This window comes from Periplaneta americana, chromosome 8 (assembly GCF_040183065.1).
Source record: "Periplaneta americana isolate PAMFEO1 chromosome 8, P.americana_PAMFEO1_priV1, whole genome shotgun sequence".
Classification (NCBI taxonomy): domain Eukaryota; kingdom Metazoa; phylum Arthropoda; class Insecta; order Blattodea; family Blattidae; genus Periplaneta; species Periplaneta americana.
The window spans coordinates 86,047,244-86,072,537 of NC_091124.1; the positions used below are offsets into that span (position 1 = coordinate 86,047,244).

The 25,294-nt window shown below is 34.7% G+C and overlaps 1 protein-coding gene across 1 annotated transcript; it reads right to left on the reverse strand.

The window, feature by feature from the left end:
• Positions 1-1,081: 1,081 nt before the first annotated feature.
• Positions 1,082-20,472, reverse strand: LOC138704852 (eukaryotic translation initiation factor 4 gamma). Its single transcript, XM_069833166.1, has 2 exons — positions 19,437-20,472; positions 1,082-2,048 (listed from the first exon to the last, which is right to left on the reverse strand). Exons 1-2 carry the CDS (start codon positions 20,342-20,344, stop codon positions 2,000-2,002), a joined length of 957 nt encoding a protein of 318 aa, XP_069689267.1. The 5' UTR covers positions 20,345-20,472; the 3' UTR covers positions 1,082-1,999.
• Positions 20,473-25,294: the final 4,822 nt, after the last annotated feature.

Genomic DNA, 25,294 nt, shown 5'->3' on the forward strand with positions numbered 1-25,294 from the left:
ATGATGATGCATTTTTGGGATCTCACAGAGGAACCGAAGTTACACAGAGAAAACCCTTGCGTTGCTTTTCTAACAGAAGTTATATTATTCATACCTTTTAGCTGCTTGAAGTGATATAAACATTACTAATTTGCTTGACTGTGTGGCATGCCATTAGTGCTTAAATCTGAATGAGAAACATATGATTGCAATGAAAGAAAAATGTTATGACTTCCAGAATTATCTTCTTTATAGCAACTGTTTTTTAACAGTCTATTTAACAGCGATCTGCAACGTGATCTAGTGTAGGTAGAATTGGCGGTAACGAGGTAGTGTTTGGCGAAATGAGACAGAGGATTCACCATTGATTACATGTCATTCGCCTTATAGTTGGAGAAAGCTCTGGGAAAACTCCAACGATATGATAAACTCAAGCTATATTTGTGATAGATTAAGTAGTTTAGGAAATTATATGTTTATTATGTATAACTACTTTTTGTATTAAGATCATTTTTTAAATTATTAAGTTTATACTTTTGATAACTAATATCAATAAATCTAAATCTAATAAACTCAAGCTGGTTTCGAACCAACGTTCAAGCGCTGCTCCGGCTCAGGAAACCATCCCTTGAACTAAGGTACTGGCAACATTTCTTTTTAGGATAAATTTTTAAAAAATCTTTCGACAACTCTATTTAACATTGCTTTAATAGAAGGAAATCTGTCACTAAAATAACATATTTGTTTCCAAAATAGTTCTTGAAGTGGCCATGGGTATATTCCTATCAAAATATTAATTACATTTGTAATACCGTTACATATTTCACAGCAATTAATGGAAAAAGTTGAGATAGTGTTCCTAATTGGACCAAGCAGGCAAGCATAGTATGAAATGCGTGTACATCGTGTATATATGTATACGTATATGTGTATAAAGCCTCAACATAAAATTAAAAATAAAGTAGGAATTAATCTACGTTCGAAAGATAAATAAAAATAAAATATTCTTAATCTACGTGTGTGTTTGTATGTGAGGGTGTGGAGTTAGGTATTGGGAGAAGTTGATAGGAGTTAACCGAGTAAGGAAAGAAATAATTAGATATTAAATATAAAGCTGATTTATTAAAACCAAATTGTGGAACAAAAACGATATGATATTGATGATGACTGTCCAGTATGGCGATGTACTTTGGCGGTGTGACCTATGTACTTAAGCTTAACATTTACACGTGAAACTTAAAAGAAAAAAGCTGTAATCTTTAATTGATGAACTGTCAATATCGTAAATCTCTGTATCTATTTTTATTAATTTTCGACACACAATTTCTTCATAACCCAATCATACCTCGTGACGCCAATCATACACTTAATAGCGTTTCTATAATTACCTGTAAACATTGTTATCTTATTTCACTTTATAAATACAATCACGTTCTGATCAAGGCCAGGTTTAACATCTTTAAAATGCACTCTCACCTTTTACTGTTCAAGGACAAACTTAACCAGCAAGTCAGTCACATTACTATGGACCTACTAATTTTTATAGAGAATGTAGGCACAGTATAAATATAAAAATGAACACTATTGGTTATAATTATATTTCTGAATAGTGTTTATATTCCTATTTCTGAATAGGGCCTATTTTATTAGAATTACTTCTAGAGAATAGGGCACGGAGGTGAACTTTGATCGAACCTCTCATTTGGAACTTTACTAAAACTGTAGTAGACACAGTCAAATTTGTCCTCTGACGTTTACAGAACATGTGGTTGTGAAAAAATTAAATATATACTATTATGATGAAATTTGCTAAGAATACGCAACCCGTAAGTATGCGCAATAAGGATTTTGAGTGCAATGGGTAAAATAGAGTAATTACTTCTGGTATTTTCAATGTAATTACAAACATTTGACGTAGTATGTTTAGGAGCAATCTAATATTTATAGATGACAGCGCCAAGAGAACATAAGTCAATAAATAACTGTGATATGTATGTTGTGAGAATGAAACAGTGTAATTTCAGCTGTCGGCTGGTGAAAGTCCAGTCTGCAATGCAGCTATGAGGCTCCTGAAAAGAGAAGAAGATCACAGTGAGTTACAGGTTAGTGTAACTTCTTTCTACGCTGTTAGAATCTGTGCACTACATACATACATCTAATGCGCTACCTCTAAATTTTGGAATTTTTACGTGGATAAATGTGGAAAATGTTACTTAAAGTTCTTTTATTTACCGAACAGGTTAATTTATGTGCTATAAATCTACAGGCATCCCAGTTTTGCATTCCTTCTTAAGAAGATCATGCTAAGGATTTTTAATACCCTTAAGAGGATACTCCACTAAAAATGACAACTTTTTTCCTAATAATTTTTAACCAAATTTTGAGAGCATGTTTGCTATGTACATAAAGGACTAAGAAAATCCAAATTTTGAACTCCCAAATGTTTTTGGCTTTCTATATTTTCTATTTTTTTTTTTAGAAATCTTTTCAAACCCAACTTTCTAGCAGATGATCTTAATTTTTAAGCTTACTTTTTTTTAGTTACATTAACAAGACATAGAGGAATATTTCCTTGTATTCATTTTATGAAATATCTCATTTATTCGCTTTCTGAAAATGTTTTGAACTTTTGAAAATGTTATTTTTTCTATAATTCGTGAAAAAAAAATATTACTAAAATAAACTAGCAATATTTCTTACAAAATAAGTGCATAGAGACATGCAGCTACCTGATAAATACACGTAAAAATTTAATTCAGATTGATTAATATTTGGCGTAAAAATTGGTGTTGAATCAAGAAAAATAAACTTACGGAAAAATGGATTTGAAAGTAAAATGAATATTTATGTAACACACACTATTAAAATTCTCCTCCGCTACATTCTAGTAACTTCAGGGAACCAACTTTAGAACAAAAAGTTACTAGATTTGTAATCATAAATTTGTAAAAAACAGTATTATTTAATGAAAAAGTAATTTTGACAGCTCTTTTTCCTTAATCAAAAAAAATGTTTTAAACATTTGTAACCAGAATTGAACTAAATCCAATTGGGGTATTAAAATAAACTTTCTAAAAAAATATTTTGAAAAATTTTAATGATATTCAGTGGAGTGCATCACTCTGAGCTTTGTTTGAACCCGAAAATTTAGGATTAAATGTCAAGCAAATTTGTATTTTTAATGAAATTCGAATGAGAAAGACGCGGCCTAGCCCTTGCAGGTAAAGAAACTGTGCTTCATACATTAGTTTTTAGAAAACAGAATTGGCTCTCTTTACGTGCTCTGCTAGGTTACGTTCCACCTCAGGCTTCTTTCCCATGAAGAGTGAATCAGTCACTTAAATTCAACGACTTGTTGGGAGTGAGAAGTGACCAATTGACTTTGAGCTCATGACTAGGGATGGGAGATTATTTGAAAATAACCAGTTATCGGTTAATCGGTTATTTTATAATTAAATTAACTTGAAGGAAGTTAACCGTTCATAAATAACCGGTTAACTGGTTAATTTACGGTTATCTTTTAAAACTTTTAAAGTCGGACTATTAGTCAGGGAAACAAAATTAGAGGTTATTCTCAATAGGCATCAATGAACAATTTACAATTAGCTATAAACTAACCAGAAAATAGAAGGATGTCATTAGATGCTAAAAGGTCATTGAAGACATTTCTAAACAAAACACAACAAATAATAAGATGTTATATACGAGTAATTGCAGTATATAAGATTTAGTTGATTAATTACTTTACTCACATTAGGGTTGTACTTACTTACTTACTTACTTACTTACTTACTGGCTTTTAAGGAACCCGAAGATTCATTGCCGCCCTCACATAAGCCCGCCATCGGTCCTTATCCTGAGCAAGATCAAGCCAGTCTCTATCATCATATCCCACCTCGCTCAAATCCATTTTAATATTATTCTCCCATCTACGTTTCGGCCTCCCCAAAGGTCTTTTTCCCTCCGCCCTCCCAACTAACACTCTATATGCATTTCTGGATTCACCCATACGTGCTACATGTCCTGCCCATCTCAAACGTCTGGATTTAATGTTCCTAATTATGTCAGGTGAAGAATACAATGCGTGCAGTTCTGTGTTGTGTAACTTTCTCCATTCTCCTGTAACTTCATCCCTTTTAGCCCCAAATATTTTCCTAAGCATCTTATTCTCAAACACTCTTAACCTATGTTCCTCTCTCAAAGTGAGAGTCCAAGCTTCACAACCATAAAGAACAATCGGTAATATAACTGTTTTATAAATTCTAACTTTCAGATTTTTTGACAGCAGACTGGATGATAAAATCTTCTCAACCGAATAATAACAGGCATTTCCCATATTTATTCTGTGTTTAATTTCCTCCCGAGTATCATTTATATTTGTTACTGTTGCTCCCTGGTATTTGAATTGTTCCACCTCTTCAAAGGATAAATTTCCATTTTTATATTTCCATTTCGTACAATATTCTCGTCACGAGACATAATCATATACTTTGTCTTTTCGGGATTTACTTCCAAACCTATCTCTTTACTTGCACATTAGGATTGTAGGGAAGATAAATAAAAAATAACATAAATTACATAATTTTTACAATATTAATCTTGATTATGACACATTCCGACAGGAAATCTATTCTCCTATTACCAATGAATACTTAAGTCAAATTTTCTCGCCGTTTGAAATGCTCCAATACCAACATATTTTAAACATATATAGTGAAAAATCAGCAATTGACATAGGCACAGATAATTGACTGTTGAATAGGAGTCGAACATCATTTTTCCACCTACGTACAGATGAAGAAAATAAAGCAATAATCCATAATTCAACTAGGAATGGCCCAAGATAGAATAATTGGCTCACATGGCTGAATACATAGACTACAAATAAAAAGAAACAATGTTTTACTGAAATTTAAGGTGCACTTAAAATATATTTGGCTTAATAGATATCTTAAAAATATAACATGTCGTTTGGTTATTGATGAAAATAACCAGTTAAATCGGCAAGTAAAAATAACCTGTAATTATCCGGTCAATCTTATGACAATAACCGGTTATTTTTGTTCATTCCTATATTTCATCCTCATTCAAGGAAACGAGATAGCCCGTATTTTTCACCATATTTTGTCTACCTTCCAACTTTCTCTCTTATAATTATACATTGTTCTTGGATGTATCATTTTGCTCATTTTAGTGGTATTGTATAGCATTTATTGGGTTGCACCCCTGATCACATATTTAACAGATTAGCAATCCCCATGTTAAAACGGTAACATGTGGAAGAGAACAACCACCAGGATCGCCATTGTCGATTGGTAACGACCGCTGAATGAAAATACAATATTGCTTCATGCAATTCAAGTGAGAGTTATAAATTGACTTCTTTTGCAGTCGCTAGATGGCAGCAGAGTGAAATTGATAAGTTGTTGCCTTCAAAGCCCATAAGGTTGATCAATCTGTTATTTTTTATCTCTGGTTACAGTTAATACGTTGGTATTGTCGAATTCGCAGACAAGGACTCTGCCTTTTGGTTTGAATTTACAGGTTAATAAAAAGTGATATTAAAATAGCTACCTGAACTTTCCTTCTGTATTTCAGTTCATAATTAGATTTATTAACAATAAATTAGGCATATGTACAGAAAGAAATATCAACATTTTTCTCAAATATCCCAAGATCCAAACCATACTTACAATAACAATCACGGACAGCATAAGCGTTTTATTCAATTATAAGGATTCAATTAATCCTGTTTCACTTTCTGAGCTACCAAGAAACAAAGTGTTGTAACTTTCAGTATAAAATTAACATATTAATGCTCGCCGGGTGACTCCAATCGTCTATTAAAACTCATGGCAACAGTACTTAATAAACTATTAAAATGTACAGTATTCCAATTGGTCCCTTCAGCACTTAATCTATCCCATAGATGTCCAAACGCCTATAGATCCAGGAGCTATTGCACGTCAAGCATGCTCTGCTAAGGTCAATAACTTTCCTTATAAAATAGGAAAAACGACCTTAAAGAATATGCGTTGTGGATTGCTTACGCCAGAGGTTACCTCATACGAGTACAATTGGACATCTATGATCTATCCACATTCCGTCTTCCGTTGATCTATAGTTCTAGAGTGGAAGACAAATTTGATGTTGCTCTATTATTAACAAATGTTTATATAAATTTAATCTGTATTTTTTTATACTTCTCTTACAAACGTTTTTACTAATTTTATACAAATGCCACTTTGCATCATGATGTACAAGAAAGAAAAACGATACGAGGGAGAAGTAATGGACGTAGGAGGAAGAGAAGACGAAAATGATAAAAATAATAAATATACTACTACTACTACTACTACTACTACTACTACTACTACTACTACTACTACTAAGAATGATAATGATAATGATGATGAGGAGGAAGACGAAGAGAAGAATAAGAAGGATAAAAAAGAATAAAACAGGAGAAGAAGAAGAAGAAGAAGAAGAAGAAGAGAGCAAAGAAGCTCAAGATGATGAGGTGGAGGAAATGGAGAAGTAGGAAGAGAGAGAGAAAAAATTGTCGGTTTATATCATGGCATTCTCATGAGGAAAACTGGATCTGGGGAAAACAAATTAATATAATGTTGGTGGAACGTTTCGAAGAAAAAGTCCGTTAGATGACCTCACATAAGGACGTGAAGAAATAAATAACTAAAATAAAGATGAGACGGGTAATTTATCTTAAGAGTTTTTAGTGAAGGTCTGAACGAGGAAGCGTATTGCTGATGCAATTCTCCCACAAAAACATACGACTGATTCTAAGAAACTATTAATTTGATGTACACAAACAGATAATTATACACGACGCTGATTAGTGAATAATAATTATTTAATACATTCGTCTTTAAATTTGCTATAATAGTAGCTACAACGAAATATGTTTAAATTAAAAACTTTAAGTTGATTTATGAAATATTTATAACGAAAATGTAATAAACACTAAACGTTTAGATAAAAGTTACTGCTAGTATTAACTGTTATTACTTTATGAATACTGCTACAATTAAGAATGAAAGACTGTTACAATTGTGACAAAATATGTAGGGCCCTATTCATAGACATTCTTAGCGCGGGCTTCCGGTGGATGATCAGCGAACTAACGTTTTTCGTATTCATAAACCAGTGTTAGCGATATGATATGATATGAATCCTGTTTAGCACGCTCGTAACGCGGGCTAGCGAAATGTCTATGAATAGCACCCTTTTATATTAACTTTCTTACTAGCAGCTATGTATGTTCGAGGATTAGAGACAGGCCAATGGATGAGCAGAGAGGAATGGTGTTTGGTTTCCGGAAGACGGCAACAGCTGATATGGCACCGGATTGATTGATTGATTGATTGATGATTGATTGATTGAAAAATATAAAGAAAGCGTTTTAATCAAAGAAAATTTCAATTTTGAGATTTTCACGAAAATACTTTTTTTTAATATCCGTAATTAGGCTATAATACATATTTTTTGTCTGTAATAAAGACGTTCAGGAACCAGGAATTCGTATATCTACATAATCGGGTAAATTATGTTCGGTTTGTTAGCCGAGCGGTTTAAGGCGTACAACATATATCCGGCCAGCATATCACGCCTAAGATCGCAGGTTCGTGTCCCTACAACTGCAGTCAATTGAGCCTGTGGTAAAGATGGGGAGGGCCCATGTAAAGTAATCGGTGCAATGGAACGCTTGGGCGCTGACGGGGTTTCAGTTGATTGCAGTTGAAATAATGTGAATTGACTGTGGAATGATGGAAGGAAACAGAAGAACTATGAGAAAAACTCTCAGAAACCTTGGCGTTGTCCACCACAAAAACAACTTTTCTATCACCGGGATCCGAATCCTGGTCCGCAGTCATTGTATGCTAGTCTGCGAACTGATCTACCAAGGCGATAGCTGAAGCCATATTTGAGGTATCCTTCAGGTCTTGCGAAAGTGTACCGTACTTCTTTATCTTTGTAGAGGAAGTGGGAACCAATTCGGCATTTATGTATTATACTCTTAAAGCAACTAATTCCCATGCTATTTTATAATCTAAGAAACCACTGAAACTCCGATCAAAAATTGGCTGAGCCTTAGATTCGAGCCCGGGATCTCCCGAATCTAAGTCCAGTGTCTTATCACAGTGTCACCTCACTCGCTCTTTCAATTAAGTTTATTCATTACTGTAATGAATAATTGTTACATTTAGCTCACAACTTTCGCTTCTCATCGGTCTGTATAAGCTGACAAATAACACGTATTAATTTGTTAAATCTGTTTTAAACTTTAGCTTCTGCTTGTTTACTTTTCTTCTGCTTCCAAGTAGCGCTATAATGGAATGTGAATCATACGCCAACCAGTACTAATATTTGATGTCAGAAACATTTAATTTCACCAGCAATAATTTACTCCCATAACAATTTTTATGACAGGGTACAAGGAAGGAGAATTCTCCATCCGAACCCTATGCCAAGTCAAAAATACTGCACCGCCACTGCACAGTAACCGCTAAACTTAAGATATATTTATTTAACGACACTGTATCAAGTGATACGTTATTTGACGTTGATTCGCTATAGTGAGATGGTATTTGAAGAGATGAGGCCGGATATTCGCTTTGAATTGCCTGAAAATCTCCTTTCAGTTGGGAAAACCTTGGAAAATACTCGACCAGGTAATCAATTCAAGAGGGAATCGAACCCACGCCTGAGCGCAGCTTATCAACAGATAAACACGCTACAGAGATAGCCAGCTTAAGATGTCATATGACAAACTGTACAAAATATTTAGTTTCTGCAGAAGATAGGCCTATATAATCTCCATTTCCATTTTAGGAATCGATCCCTCCTTTAATAGATTTCTGACTCGAGGAGCTGCTACATGAATCATGGAGAGGTTCTTGACCTGTTGACATAACCGGTGTACACCCAGAAAACCCGGTCGAATATCGACTTTGACCAGGAGGTAAACAAACGATGTCTCTTTGTTGAATGAAACAATTACAAAGTATAATGAAACAATAAAATTAACAGTATAAAACTATGCACCACTTTAGTAAAAACCACTTCTGAAATAATCATCCATAGATTTATAAAGTCGTTAAACGGGTCATAATATATACTTACGTACATAATATGCGAATGTAATAGGAGGCCTACGCACGTGCTTGGAATGTGCGTAGTGATTCGCAGGAAACCGGTTACCGCACTACGGCATTATATTATGTTTGCAAACGTGGCTGAGATACGAATCTTTTACGTGTATTTAAAAAACTGAGCCGACTCTGATCGTTTCGTGGCTATCGTATTTACTTCTGAATTTAGAGGTAAGAGAATATAACTGCGGTTTTCATCGAATGAGAAATTAAATTCATCATGTTGCAGATTAAATTATTACATGTAAAACATGCCTTACTTTTTAAATCTGTTATTTATATTGCCCTGATAAGGGGAAGGGTGAAGTCTAGCACTACGTCCATCTGAGAGAATTATTAAACTGATTCACAGTTAGGCTCATTCTCAACCCACACCGGCTGACTACACTAAGGTTCGTTGAGGATCAGATTTTGAAATAGGTAACCCCGCTCATCCCTACTAGACCTAACTATCAATCGGAGAACGTTATGAAATGGAGAGCGGATGGAATGATGCTGATGCATAACGTGGAAAATGGGAGAAGCCCGAGAAAAACCCCAATTGTGGCCTAGTCTACCACAAATGTCACTATGTTTTTTTCGAAAAGAAAATCCCAGTCCTGTTCTGGACTCGAACCCGAACTGCCTGTGTGATATGTAACAGCTGATGGTCCAGACCATGCAGGAATAATCTGTTATTTAAGAATGTTGTATCAAACGTGCGAGTATCTAGCGTCGGTGAAAGTGATGACAGCGAGACGGTTTATTGGCAAGATTAGCTGACAATCTCCTTACAGTAGGAGAAATATCGATAAAGAAACTCAGTCAGGTAATTTTTGGTCCAAGGAAATCGAATCCACGCCTGAGAAAACTTGTACAACGAGTCTCGTTTGTTTATCTCTAGACCTGATTCCTTTATTCTTGTATAAAAATTAATAAATGCAACATTCTATACAAAGGCTGTTTCAGAATAATTATTCCTAATTTTCAGATGTGATAGAAAGCATGCAATAAGATATTTCTTCGTAATAAAGTAGTGTCCAGACATGCTTCCATATTGAGATACAAGGGACAATCACGAAGTTTCCGGACTACCCTGAATTTAGGTGACACAAGGACTTAAGAAACGGAGAAGTTATTTAGAATCAGGGAAACGCCTGAAATCTATACTAAATGCATGACTTGAAAGGCAGAGAAGAAAACTAGCCATATGGCGTATATGGAGAGATGCCTGGAAATATTGCAATAGGTCCTTAACACGTTTGCACAAAATCGCGTGTAGAAGCTCACAAGCAAACATTCTGATGGGGGCAGATAAAAAAGTTATTTTTTCCTTCCACCATGTTAATAATGTCAAAAGAAGTGCTTACACAAATTTTGGCCACTTGAACCGCAATCACGAGGCCGTTCAGAAAGTGATTTTCCCTGGGGCCGTTTACAGAAAAAGCACAATTGCATGGAAAGATTTATTGAAACAGATAGAAATTGTTGCGCTATTTGTCAACATATCCCCCATTGGAACTGAGACATTTGTCATATCATGGGATCAATTTCTGTATCCTATTGTCGTAAAGCCAGCCGCCTGGGTTCAGAACCAGCGTTTGACAGTCGTCTGCACCTCTCTGTTAATCCCATGATATGACAAATGTCTCAATTCCGGTGGGGAATATGTTGAAAAATACCTCAACAATTTCTATGTCTGTTCCAATAAATATTTCCAATTAAATTGTGTATTCTTTCTGTTAACGGCCCCTGGCAAACTTATTTTTTACGACCGTAGTAATTGCGGTCGAGTGGCCAAAATTTGTATAAGCACTTCTTTTGACATTATTATCATGGTGGAAAAAAAAAAAATTAACTTTTTTATCTGCCCCCATCAGAATGTTTGCTTGTCAGTTCTTAAGGATAATCTGACTTTGTTTGATAGGCTGACTTAGCAGGAATTGAAGCAATGATGTTCAGTGACACACGCATGCATATTTAACGGTACAATATTAATACAGGTGTAGTTCGGAAAGAATAGAATAGAATTTATGGTTTATTTAACGACGCTCGTAACTGCAGAGGTTATATCAGCGTCGCCGGTGTGCCGGAATTTTTTCCCGAGGAGTTCTTTTACATGCCAGAAAATCTACTGACATGAGCCTGTCGCATTTAAACACACTTAAATGCCATCAACCTCGGCCGGGATCGATCTCGCAATCTCGAGCATAGAAGTCCAGCGCTATACCAACTACGCTACCGAGGTCGACTAGCTCGGAAATATATTGATTGTACCGTGTATAACGATATGAAAGAAATGAGGATTTCGAAGATTCTGAACGTGAAAAGTAACTTATTTATTTAATTTTGATGGTTATATAGTAAATTATTCAAATAATGAAATGGTTTTGAAATAAATATAAAATCTTTTCAAGATTATTACTGTCTTATTAACATTGTAGTATGTCATTTTATACATTACCTGATGATTAATTAACATTATAAACTGATATATTTTTAAGTTTTGGAAATTTATTAACAGATCTGACAGAACCAGAATTAGGCTTTTGAGTATTATACCGTGCCCCGGAACTTGACATTTTCAACATTCTGGAACTACACACAGGTTCCAAAATCAGAGCAGACAAATAAGACCAGAGGAGTCGCCTGCTCTGTTGGGTTCGTTACTCCAGCTATTCCGGACGATGGCCAACAGAGCTGGTCTTGCCTATCTGCCTAGTGATGAAACCTGTAAGTAGTTCCGAAACTTTGGAAATGTCAAGTTCCAGGACACAGTGGAATATCCAAAAGCCAAATTGAATCGTGAATTGTAGAAACCCTAACAAGTCACAATTTTCCCCAAATTCAGCTTTTGATGTGATTGTAGTATTCATATACTCGTACATATCGGTCTTTCAAATGATTCGGAAATCCTACACGTCCAGTACTCAGTGTACATTTCACAGTGGCAATAATTGTGAATTTCAGAAAATTGCAGGAACAACACAAATACAGTGTATGTGGTATTTTTAGACACTAAAAAATGGTTCAGTTTTGCGTAGTGTTTGGAAAGTTTTTCTAGGAGTTCCGTATTCTCTCCACTTACTATTGGTATTGCCGTTCTGACATTTTCGCGAATCTGATGACTGGCAACAGATTCACAGCATTTAGATTTCTTGACTTAGTGAACTTAGTTTTCTTTGATTTTTTATAGAATTAGAGGAAAACGATGATATAATCAATGAAAAGTATTGACTTTTACCGTATTATCTCGATACTGAATCATTTCCGGACACAATTAAGAAAATGTTGTTAATTAAATTTCCTCTATCACATCTGAAAATTAGTAATAGTTAATAACATTCTGAAAAACCTCGTATATGGGCTCCAGTTTTATACTCTTGGTAACAAATGTTACGACCACGATAATGATTTAAAAGACCTCTAGTGAAAAAAGTGGAGACATGCTATTTTAAAATATCACTGGATTAAAACCAACTATGTATCCGTAATCTTAAACGTATGTATGAGAGGTACATAAATTTAAGGGTTCAGAGCCATGGTGGGCCAAGCGCCATATATTAAAAAAAAAGAAAACAGGGGTTAAAATTAAGCGAATACCATAATTCAATGAAACATATAGCAAGCAATATAAAGTATGCGCATTAAAACTAAATGATATGTCAATATTCATTAAACTGTGGTATTCAGAGCCATAGTGGGCCAAGCGCCATATATTAAAAACGTAGAAAACAAGGATTAAAATTAAATGAATACCATAATTCAATTAAACATATAGCAAGTAATATGAAGTATGCACATTAAAACTAAATTATATGTCAATCTTCATTAAAATATGGTATTCATTTAACTTTAATCCTTTATTTCTCCGTTTTTAATAAATGGCTTGGCCCACTATGGCTCTGAACTCTTCAACTGAAAAAAAGATACAAATTAAATGAGGACTAATCAAGAAGAGTCAGGGTTAGGTACTGAAGAGAACACTAACCAATTATAGTACAGTAGAGTCTCGATTAACCGAGGTTCCGTGTTATCCGAGCCCGATCCAAAAAAGAAAAGAAGAAATTGCTTTAAGTACTGTACAGTTTTAGAAAAAAGTTTTGTCGCACATTTACTCTATAAGTCCCAGAAAGGAGGTAGTGCGAATAATCAGACTTACAACGAAACAAAACTATTTTTATTACCTCAACTAGTTCTCTTCTGAACCAGGTCACTCGTCCTCTGACCATGCGCATTTCCTCCTTTCTGGGACATGAAGTATCTGTGCGACAAATCTTTTTTCTAAGACTGCACAGTATTGCATGTTAATTGATTTTTAAATGTATACGTAATGTATTTTTAAACCCTGAAAGTTTATATTAACCTGATTTGTTCATTCAATTTAGCCTGTTAAGTAAAGAGTTTTTCTAATTTTTAATTAAAACACAGTTTTTCAGTAACTATCCGTTTTAACGAATTTTTACTTATCTCACGTAGTCTTGGTCTACATTAACTCAGGTACTCGAGACTGTACTGTATTTACAAATCGTGATCTTAAAACCTCTACCCGTGGAATACGATGACTAAGAGCAGCTTTATCGTTGTGCAGAAGTCACGATCGTAGTTTCGAATCTCGCCTACGTATGATCAGTGTACGAGTATTTGACATTATGCTCATCCCAGACTTATTCAGGAAGTCCTATCATGTGTTAGTTTAGTATTTAGCCTAGAAAAGCTATTCATAAACTTACGTGAAAACCCCACCACGAATTATAGAAATGAGAATGGAGGTGAGTTCATGCAATTAGTTATGTCATATTTTCATTTACTCTAGACTTTAAAAGCGGAGTGACTCGGCCGGATATTCCTAATCATACTTCGAAACAATTTATGATGTAGAGTTTTAAAACTTGAAGTTGATTTTACTCTTACTTGTATTTTCTGAGGTATTTGTGATTTATGTTATAAACAACACTAATTTACACTGCAAGTAACTTATATAGTATGTACTTGTATTCAGTAGGTATATGAAGATATTGAAGTGGTAACATGTTGTCGCCTGCAGTCGAGATCTTGTTGCCACATACAAGATTTAAAGGTTGTTCAGCGCCTTACGTATATTTTTAAAATATGAGTATAAGGCACAACAGGCTCTAATACATTGATTCTGAGAACATGTTGCCAATTTATCGCTAGCAGACGATATTTTGCACCACAAATTCCTGTGAATTGTTTCATTCTCTACCAATGTGTCAACGTTGCACTCTAGCCTGCACTTCCTTCTCGCCTACAGAACTGCACTCTCTTTCGCCGGTTCGAAACTCAGAAACTCATTTATATCTCCCTAGACTCTCTTAGTTTAGTGGTTTGAATTCTATTTCTGAGATAAGGATGCTTATAAGGCGGAAATCTTTACCCTCTATGATAGAATGATAGACACGGACGAAAGTAAGAGAGTTCAGTTCAGATATGGTAGGAAAATTTTGTTCGAAGCCCTCTCATTCAAGGGCAAGCTGTCTTTACGCAGTAGTAGTAGTAGCAGTAGCGGTAGCGGTAATAGAAGTGGTAGTGGTAGTGGTGTTAGTGGTAATTGTGATAGTAGCAGTGGTGTTAGTAGTGGTAGTTATAATGGTAGCAGTAGTGATATTAGCAATCGTAGTAGTAATGGCAGTAGTAGGCCTAGTGTTAGTGGTAGCAGTAGCGGTATTAGTGGTAGTAATAGTACGTAGTAGTAGTAGTAGTAGTAGTAGTAGTAGTAGTAGTTTTAGTAGTAGTAGTGCTGGTAGTGGTATTAGTGGTGGTAGTAGTACGCAGTAGTAGTGTAGTTGTAATAACAATAGTAGTATTAGTGGTAGTAGTAGTACGTAGTAGTAGTGGTAGTGGTAACAGTAGTGATATTAGTGGTAGTAGTAGTGGTGGTTATGGTAACAGTATTGGTAATAGTACGTAGTGGTAGTGGTAACAGTAGTGGTATTAGTGGTGGTAGTAGTACGTAGTAGTAGTGGTAACAGTAGTGGTATTAGTGATAGTAATAATACGTAGTAGTAGTGGTACTGGTAACAGTAGTGGTATTAGTGGTAGTAATAGTACGTAGTAGTAGTGGTACTGGTAACAGTAGTGGTATTAGTGGTAGTAATAGTATGTAGTAGTAGTGGTACTGGTAACAGTAGTGGTACTAGTGGTAGTAATAGTACGTAGTAGTAGTGGTAGTAGTAACAGTAGTTTTATTAGTAGTAGTAGTGGTAGTGGTAGTGGTAACAGTAGTGGTATTAGTACTAGTAATAGTACGTAGTAATAGTGGTAGTAGTAAAAGTAGTTGTAGTGGTACTGGTAGTAGTAATGGTATAGTAGTTTAACGAGTTTCAACTGCAGGGTTATTTAGAGTAGAAATTCAACATGAGAGAGAAAAGGTTTACAAAGTTTGTTTGTAGTTTGTATCAAAGGCTAGGTTCTTTTATATGCGGTAATCTTACGGCTCAGAATGTACCGCTTTACTTTCTTCCCGGATTTCATCGCCCTTTAAATTCATTGTCCTCGGCCTGGTTTGAAACTGCGATCGTTGCATCCAGAGGCCAGTATGGTAACCACGGCACCACCGAGGAAGACATTTTGTTAAGTGGCATTAGTTTACGGCACGGGTTTCCCCCTTTGTGGATATTAAGTCTGTAGACTTCAACTCCAATGGTAAACATGGTAACCGCTTACCTACTGAGGACGACTTAGAGATTTAAATTTATTAGCAAAAGTTAATAATAACAAATTTAAATATGTAAATTTAACTAGAATTACAAGAATACAATTCATCTCTTAAGATATTCAATATTTACAGTATATCAATGAAATAGTCGAATGAAAGAAAAAGGGCTGAAAAATGTGACTACTATTTACATAATAGCAATGTTTAAATTTGTCATTCGCAGACGATCAAGATTATTAACAGACGGGTACCTAGTTATTGTTCAACAATACGATTTTTAATTTTTTGCAGCATATATTCCCTTTCAGAAAAATGAAATTAAACCTGTGAGTAGTGAATATAAAATGTTAATAAGTGAACGTAAACATAATAATAATTAAATGCAACGAATTAAATATAGAACAAGTTATTAGCAAAGGACTTGCAACAATCATACTTAATTAAATTCAACGAATTAAATATAGATCAGTTATTAGCAAAGGACTTGCAACATTCATACTTAATTAAATGCAACGAATTAAATATAGAGCAAGTTATTAGCAAAGGACTTGCAACATTCCTACTTAATTAAATGTAACGAATTAAATATAGAGCAAATTATTAGCAAAGGAATTGCAACATTCATACTTAATTAAATTCAACGAATTAAATATAGAGCAAGTTATTAGCAAAGGACTTGCAACATTCATACTTAATTAAATTCAACGAATTAAATATAGAGCAAGTTATTAGCAAAGGACTTGCAACATTCATACTTAATTAAATTCAACGAATTAAATATAGAGCAAGTTATTAGCAAAGGACTTGCAACATTCATACCTAATTAAATGCAATGAATTAAATATAGAGCAAGTTATTAGCAAAGGACTTGCAACATTCATACTTAATTAAATGCAACGAATTAAATATAGAGCAAGTTATTAGCAAAGGACTTGCAATATTCATACCTAATTAAATGCAACGAATTAAATATAGAGCAAGTTATTAGCAAAGAACTTGCAACATTCATACGTAATTAAATGCAACGAATTAAATATAGAGCAAGTTATTAGAAAAGAACTTGCAACATTCATACGTAATTAAATGCAACGAATTAAATATAGAGCAGGTTATTAGCAAAGGACTTGCAACATTCATACCTAATTAAATGCAATGAATTAAATATAGAGCAAGTTATTAGCAAAGGACTTGCAACATTCATACTTAATTAAATGCAATGAATTAAATATAGAGCAACTTATTAGCAAAGGACTTGCAACATTCATACTTAATTAAATGCAACGAATTAAATATAGAGCAAGTTATTAGCAAAGGACTTGCAACATTCATACTTAATTAAATTCAACGAATTAAATATAGAGCAAGTTATTAGCAAAGGACTTGCAACATTCATACTTAATTAAATGTAACGAATTAAATATAGAGCAAATTATTAGCAAACGACTTGCAACATTCATACTTAATTAAATTCAACGAATTAAATATAGAGCAAGTTATTAGCAAAGGACTTGCAACATTCATACATAATTAAATGTAACGAATTAAATATAAAGCAAGTTATTAGCAAGGGACTTACAACATTCATACCTAATTAAATGTAACGAATTAAATATAGAGCAGGTTATTAGCAAAGGACTTGCAACATTCATACCTAATTAAATGCAATGAATTAAATATAGAGCAAGTTATTAGCAAAGGACTTGCAATATTCATACTTAATTAAATGCAACGAATTAAATATAGAGCAAGTTATTAGCAAAGGACTTGCAACATTCATACCTAATTAAATGCAACGAATTAAATATAGAGCAAGTTATTAGCAAAGAACTTGCAACATTCATACGTAATTAAATGCAACGAATTAAATATAGAGCAAGTTATTAGAAAAGAACTTGCAACATTCATACGTAATTAAATGCAACGAATTAGATATAGAGGAAGTTGTTAGCAAAGGTCTTGCACCATTCATACGTAATGAAATGCAACGAATTAAATATAGAACAAGTTATTAGCAAAAGACTTTCAACATTCATATGTAATTAAATGCAACGAATTAAATATAGAGCAAGTTATTAGCAAAGGACTTGCAACATTCATATCTAATTAAATGCAATGAATTAAATATAGAGCAGGTTATTAGCAAAGGACTTGCAACATTCATACCTAATTAAATGCAACGAATTAAATATAGAGCAAGTTATTAGCAAAGGACTTGCAACATTCATACCTAATTAAATGCAACGAATTAAATATAGAGCAAGTTATTAGCAAAGGACTTGCAACATTCATACTTAATTAAATGCAACGAAATAAATATAGAGCAAGTTATTAGCAAAGGACTTGCAACATTCATACGTAATTAAATGCAACGAATTAAATATAGAGCGAGTTATTAGCAAAGGACTTGCAACATTCATACCTAATTAAATGCAATGAATTAAATATAGAGCAAGTTATTAGCAAAGGACTTGCAACATTCATACTTAATTAAATGCAACGAATTAAATATAGAGCAAGTTATTAGCAAAGAACTTGCAACATTCATACGTAATTAAATGCAATGAATTAAATATAGTACAAGTTATTAGCAAAGGACTTGCAACATTCATACGTAATTAAATGCAACGAATTAAATATAGAGCAAGTTATTAGCAAAGGACATGCAACATTCATACTTAAGTAAATGTAACGAATTAAATATAGAGCAAATTATTAGCAAAGGACTTGCAACATTCATACGTAATTAAATGCAACGAATTAAATATAGAACAAGTTATTAGCAAAGATTTTCAACATTCATACTTAATTAAATGCAACGAATTAAATATAGAGCAAGATTTTAGCAGAGAATTTGCGACATTCATACTTAGTCTAATGTTTTATCCTATACATTTTTATTACACAACTTTTAATACTGTATTACTTAGGAATATAATATATGGATATTACTTTCACTTGTTAATATTGAATATTGAACATTCAATATTAACACGTGAAAGTAATCACTATATAGATGGTGTTTAGATAAAAGGGCTTAACCCTCATTTTTTAATTGTACTTTTTTGCTGTAATTATTGTAATTAGTTAAAATTTAATTTACAAGACTTGAAGATATGTTTTTGCTTGACAATTATATTTATATTCCTTCATATAAAGTAACTAATAACAATGTGTTAAAATTTAATTTTTGCTGTTTCTGAAAAAAATGTTCTTTTGTGGGATATAGCCTTTTATCTAAACACCATCGATGTTATTATATTATCCTATGTGAAGAGAGCAAATCTTTGTTAATGAAATAAAACTCGCATACATACACTTTATAAATAAGAACATTTGAAAACTGTTTTCTTTCTGAAACTAATGTAAAAATAATAAACTGGACTTTCTCTTGATCTTTTGCATGCAACATTAGTATTCCCTTCTTTCGAACTACATTTTAATTTTGCTATGACATTACTTCAATTAAAGTTTGTAATGGCAATAAAATCTACTGTTACAAGCTAATATCCCTCCTCCCTGGTCCCTAGTTCATATTCGAGCGGCGGTTCTTGTTCTTAGTCTGCTGATACTTATTATAAGAACCAAGTTCGACATGGACATGGTCTCCTTGTCTCAAAGTAGTATCATACCTTGCTCTGAAGTAGACACAGTTCCCCAGGCTGTCCTGCCTCTGGTCCGGTCCACACTCTTGTATCCCAGAACGCAGACTCTTCAGTTTATTGGCTATCTCGTCAGCAGACACCTGTCTCTGCTCCGAAGCGCTCTGCAGGCCTGAACTCAGGAACTTCCGCTTGCTGATCAGCTCATCCGATTCTGCTTTTGATCTGAGTGTCTGAGTGAAGTCGATCTCGGGGACGTCGTCTTCTGTCACCTTTCTTAAGTCAATTAAAGGAACTTCAATACCGAAATCGATGGTCTTGGGAGACTTCACTGGTTTCTCAGGTTTGAAATTCACCACCGGCACCTCGTCCTCTTTTTTCTTTGAGTCTCCAGCTTTCTCAGTCGTGGGCTCATCTGTTTTCCCTTCAGTTGTAGTGCTGGCTTCATTTTTTTCGTTTTTTTCTGAAGATTCCTCGACGGGAGGTTTCGACGAAGTCTTTTCGTTTGGAGAGAAGGTCGTAGTTGTGGTTGGCGATTCAGATGATGGAGTTGAAGTCTTAGAGTGGGCGATCACTACTTCCTGTCCAACCGGGTCCGAGTCCCCAGATACAAGGTCGACCTTATACGGAGACTTGCCGGCAGGGAAATCTGGTGATGATGATTTTATTGCAGTGCTCGGAGGGACGTACTTTCCAGCATCGCTGTCACCTTCGACCGAGGAAGAGGGCTTCACCACGTGGCGGTTGACATCCTTCTTCAGAGGTAGTAAGTCTAGAATACCCAGTCCCCCACTGTTTGGAATCAGCACGATTATAAAGTTCTCTAGATGTGCATGCACGTTGAGGTCTCCTTCCTGGCGCTGATCGTACCTGACAGGAAGCCCTACTGAGAGTGACAACAACGCCGACATCAGTATGCAAATGGTATTGGTTCCCATGTCGAAGCGTGTGTTCGCGGCCGGTACTTGAGCAATACTGCTGCTTTTGCGCGCGGCGGCTGCTGCCGTGTTGTGTTTTGAGCCCAGAGGCTAGTTCGCCTTGTACCAGTCCAGCCAGCTCACCTGGCTACAAGACGCGCAAACAGGAAGGTCAAACTACAAAAGAACAACTACAGTATATCGGAGACTTTTATTTTATTGTTTCTTACAGGTGATCACGCGTGGTTGTCAGATTTCATTGCCGATTTACTCTCTATCTTTCTCTCTTTCTGTACTCAGAGTTAGGAAACGTGAACTTCGCTTGTTATTTGCAATAATTGGTCTCTGCAGAAAGCCCTGACAGCACTACACGTGAAGATTTTGGCCAATGACGTAGCGCCTAGCGCTTATTATTATGTACATAGTGCACCGTTTTCCTAGACGGAGTTCGCTGAACCGTGAAACTGAGGTTTGGTGTTGTTTTATTTATACATCAGGGTGCCAGCATCAGCATCTTCTTCCTAGTAAAACTCAATACGCCAAATCGGTGACCTCCGGAGAAATAACGGTTTCCATTTGTTATTTTTTATGATTTTCACTAGTATGTAAATTATTTGTGACATTAAAATGACGCAATGATGATGATAAATTAAGTGTGCGTAAAAGGGGAAGAGAATCCATTTCTATAAGCTATTCAGTAGAATATTCTTAAAGCTTGAAACGTTAATTAAAATAATTTCATGGGTTTCATTGACAATGTCTATTTAACCGATTATCTTTAATATTATTTAAAACTCTTCCTCCCCACCTATCAAGGAAAACCTTACGATGTGTTCCGACTTCACATTCATCTCTTCAAAAGTCTTCCCGCATCACATTTATCGTAAGGTCTACATAAAAATGATAATTTATGAAACTTTTTATTTTCTATTCTTTCTAAATATCCTTTCCTTTTAATTTATGGTTGCTAATTGTCTCATCTCTAATACAGTCTCTTAATGTGCATTTTTAAATTCCTCTTAAAAATTTCTTGTGGCTTGATTATGGGCTTCGTCTTTTTCAAGTGCTAATTAGGATTGCTTTCCAAAAGTGTGGCAATTACTCTATAAAGTTATTTCATTCATTCATTCATTCATTCATTCATTCATTCATTCATTCATTCATTCATTCATTCATTCATTCATTCATTCATTCATTCATTTAGTGTTCTACCCAAGGGCAGGTCTTTCACTTCAAATCCAGCTTTCTCCAATCTTTCCTATTTTTTGTCTTCCTTTTCGTTTCCTCATATGATCCTTATATCTTAATGTCGTCTATGATCTGATATCTTCTTCTACTCCTAACTCTTCTCCCGTTCATCATTCCTTCCAGTGCATCCTCAGTAGGCAGTTTCTTCTCAGCCAGTGACCCAACCAATCTTTTTCCTCGTCTTTATCAGTTTCAGTATCATTCTTTCTTCACCCACTCTTTCCAACACAGCTTCATTTCTTACTCTCTCTGTCCACTTCACACGTTCCATTCTTCTCTATATCCACATTTCAAATACTTCTATTCGCTTCTCTTCACTTCGTCGTAATGTCCATGTTTTTGCCTCATACAATGCCAAACTCCATGCAAAGCACTTCACTAGTCTCTTCCTTAGTTCTTTTCCCAGAGGTCCGCAGAAAATGCTCCTTTTTCTATTAAAAGCTTCCTTGGCTAAAGTTATTTAGGCCATAGTAATTAAATTTACAAACAACTTATACTTCTCATACAATCCTGAATGAAAGTCATCATGCAGAGATTTACAGGAATGGAAATGTGATTAAGAAAGGGGGTATGCAAGCAGGTGTTGTTTTTTAGTCGGTTATTTAACAACACGTATCAACTACTAGGTAATTTAGCGTCGATGAAATTTGTGATAGCGAAATAGTATTTGGCGAGATGAGGCCGAGGACGTGCCATAAAATCCAATATTTGCCTCGTAATTTCGAAAAATCTTGAAAAAAAAATGTATTAGCCCTTGCGGGAATCGAACCTACGCCCGAGCGCAGCTCCGGATCATGAAGCAAAAGCGATGTTGTTCAAAAGAATAATTACAGTAGTTATAAGTCGATTAACTTCTATATTAAATTCCAAGTATATTATTTTAAATGTTCTAGACGTACTGTAACCTACATTCTCTCCCTGAGAAAATAAATTAAACCAGTAATAATTAACGAGTAAAAAAGATGGATGATAAGGATGATAATTAATGATTTTAATAAATTTGTCGCTTCCTTCATGTAATGTAAAAAACTTTACGACGATTCGAAGGTACGATCTTCGTATTCGTCTTCAGGCAAAACAGTTTTGCCAAAACTGTGTATGTGTGTGTGTGCTTTTTGTGTTAATGTACCCATGACTGGATGCTACTTGTTAGAAAATTAATAAGTACAACAGAAATATTGGTAGTAATAATAATAATAATAATAATAATAATAATAATAATAATAATAATAATAATAAGCCAGGCGTGGCTCAGTCGTTAAGGCACTTGCCTGCCGGTCTGAAGCTGCGCTCGGGCGCGGGTTCGATCGCCGCTTGGGCTGATTACCTGGTTGGGTTTTTCCGAGGTTTTTCCCAACCGTAAGGTGAATGCCAGGTAATCTATGGCGAATTCTCGGCCTCATCTCGCCAAATACCATCTCGCTATCACCAATCTCATCGACGCTAAATGACCTAGTAGTTGATACAGGTCGTTAAATAACCAACTAAAAAAATAAAATAACAATGATAACCTACTTTTATATCTTGATTTCTGTTTCTAATATTTACCCTTGAGAAAATGTAGTTATCCGTATTATATACCGTGGAGCGAAATATGACCCCTAGTTAGAGTTTTATAATATAATGTCTTAATTTATGTGTGTGAAAAACAAAACCAAAAACAAAATATAGAATTCCGTAGATTCATGAAATAAATAAGAAGACAGAGACACTACAGGAGGAATATAGTAAGCTGAAAAGGAAATTAAAATGCTGGGAAGACGAACAAAGAAAGAAAAACTTGATATTACTTGGTGTAGAAGAAAAAGAAAAAGAACAATCATGGGAAACTTATGAAGTGATAGCGAATATGTGTTGGGATTGGTTGGGTTTGGATATTAAGAATGGTCAAGTGAAAGAAGTGTTCAGGTTAGGGAGAGGAAATAAAAATAGGCCTATATTAGTGAAGTTCGTGAATGTAATGACAAAGGAAAAGATGTTGGGTGAGAGAAAATTACTAAAAGACTCAAACATTAGTATGGAAAATGACTTGGAATACGAAGTGAGATGTAGAAGAAAAGTTTTGGTACTCTTTTTATTGGCGACGAAGAAAAATGGACACTTTGCAAGGGTATATAAAGATAAATTGAAAATTAATGGCGAGTTGTTCGATGTAGAATTTTGCCTGGAAAGTATAAACCGGACAGAATTAGGAGAAAATGTAAATAAAGAAAAAAGAAGGGACCTAAAAGATAAGCTAAGAGAAGTAATGAAGAAAAATTCAATGGGAGAAATGGTTGAAACGGATGGAGATGGGAGGTCAAGAACACATGAGAGTGCCGAGATGATAAAACAAAAAAAAAAAAGTTCCTTAGATTCATTAAAATAAAACTAACGAGTTTTCAAAATGAATCGGTGATAAACTTTTTTTTTCATAATATTTACTCTAAACATTCATATGAATAAAACAGATAATGATATTGATTGCTGTTTGTTATTTTATTTTCTGAAAGAAATTCGAAGACTCTAACAGGCGTAAAGTCGAGAAGACCAACGTTTGGAATGAAGTTAATAGTTGTGACACTGCAAATGTTTTAAAGCTCCGTATCTTTAAAAGTCTACCCATTCTATTATTATTTAGTTTACTTGGTTTTTAACGACGCTGTATCTAATACTGGGTTATTTAGCGACGATGGAATCGCTGATGGTGAGATGAGCCCGAGGATTCGCCATAGACAACCTGACATTCGCCTTTAGAAACTCTCTGTAGTTGAATACATGATAAACAGCATGAATCACACCATCATTATAATTACTAATCACGAATTTAATCCTATGTGACTTGCTATGGTAATAAATATGCATGTTAGAAGGCATTCTCTATTCTCTAAAAAGGTTGTATCATTATCCATCTAAATTAAAATAGACGCTAGTACAGACATTCACTTCGACAGTTGCAAAATCGGCTGCAACGAGACAGAAACTCTTGGACATGTGCTGCGGTTCTGCCGAAGCATCGAACTGCTGCGAAACAATCGTCACCATCGAGTCAGAGCATCTATAGCTCAAATCCTACAACAGTTTGGATGGAAAGTGTATGAGGAAGTTCTTTGTCTTTCTGTAGGAGATTACAATCGGAGAGCTGACATCATAGCACTTAAAAGGAATGAAAATATAGCATTCGTGTTAGATCCCACCATTCGCTTCGAAAGGAACACCACCCAGGCGGAGGCAGTAAATGTTGAGAACCAGGCTATCTACGAACCCTGCCTGCCATTCCTGTCAGAAAAATATAAAATTCCAATTAATCAATGAATTGTGAGAGGACTCCTGTTTGGAGCAAGAGGTACCCTGCCAAAATTCACCAGTTATGTCCTTAAAATCTAAAAATCAATTTCTATGAAATTCAAGAAACTCTAATTAAAATTCTTAGAGATTCTCTCCAAATAATAAATTACCTCTTATATGTTCAGTTAAATTAATTTTTCTTTCACTTGTTAATAACACTGTATTAATTTTAATCTTGATCTTCAACTTTATTCGTAAATTTATTATTGTATTATTGCATTCTGGATCCTTGCGGTCACCCTCAGTGGAGGCCAGACGATTTTTTCAAATATTTCTCTCTCTGCGACATTTTGTTCAGTGATCTCAGGATTGATTCTCCCAGAAATTACAGCGTGTTCATAACGTCAGCGTCCGCTTCATTTGTAATGTTCGGTACTATGATCACATCTCACCTTG

Coding starts and splice junctions, on each gene's coding strand:
- LOC138704852 (XM_069833166.1), bottom strand. CDS start 20,344: ATGGGAACCAATACCATTTGCATACTGATGTCGGCGTTGTTGTCACTC. Junction 2,049..19,436: donor TGTGTCTACTTCAGAGCAAG/GTATGATACTAC, acceptor TTCTCTTTTCAG/GAGCCTCATAGCTGCATTGC.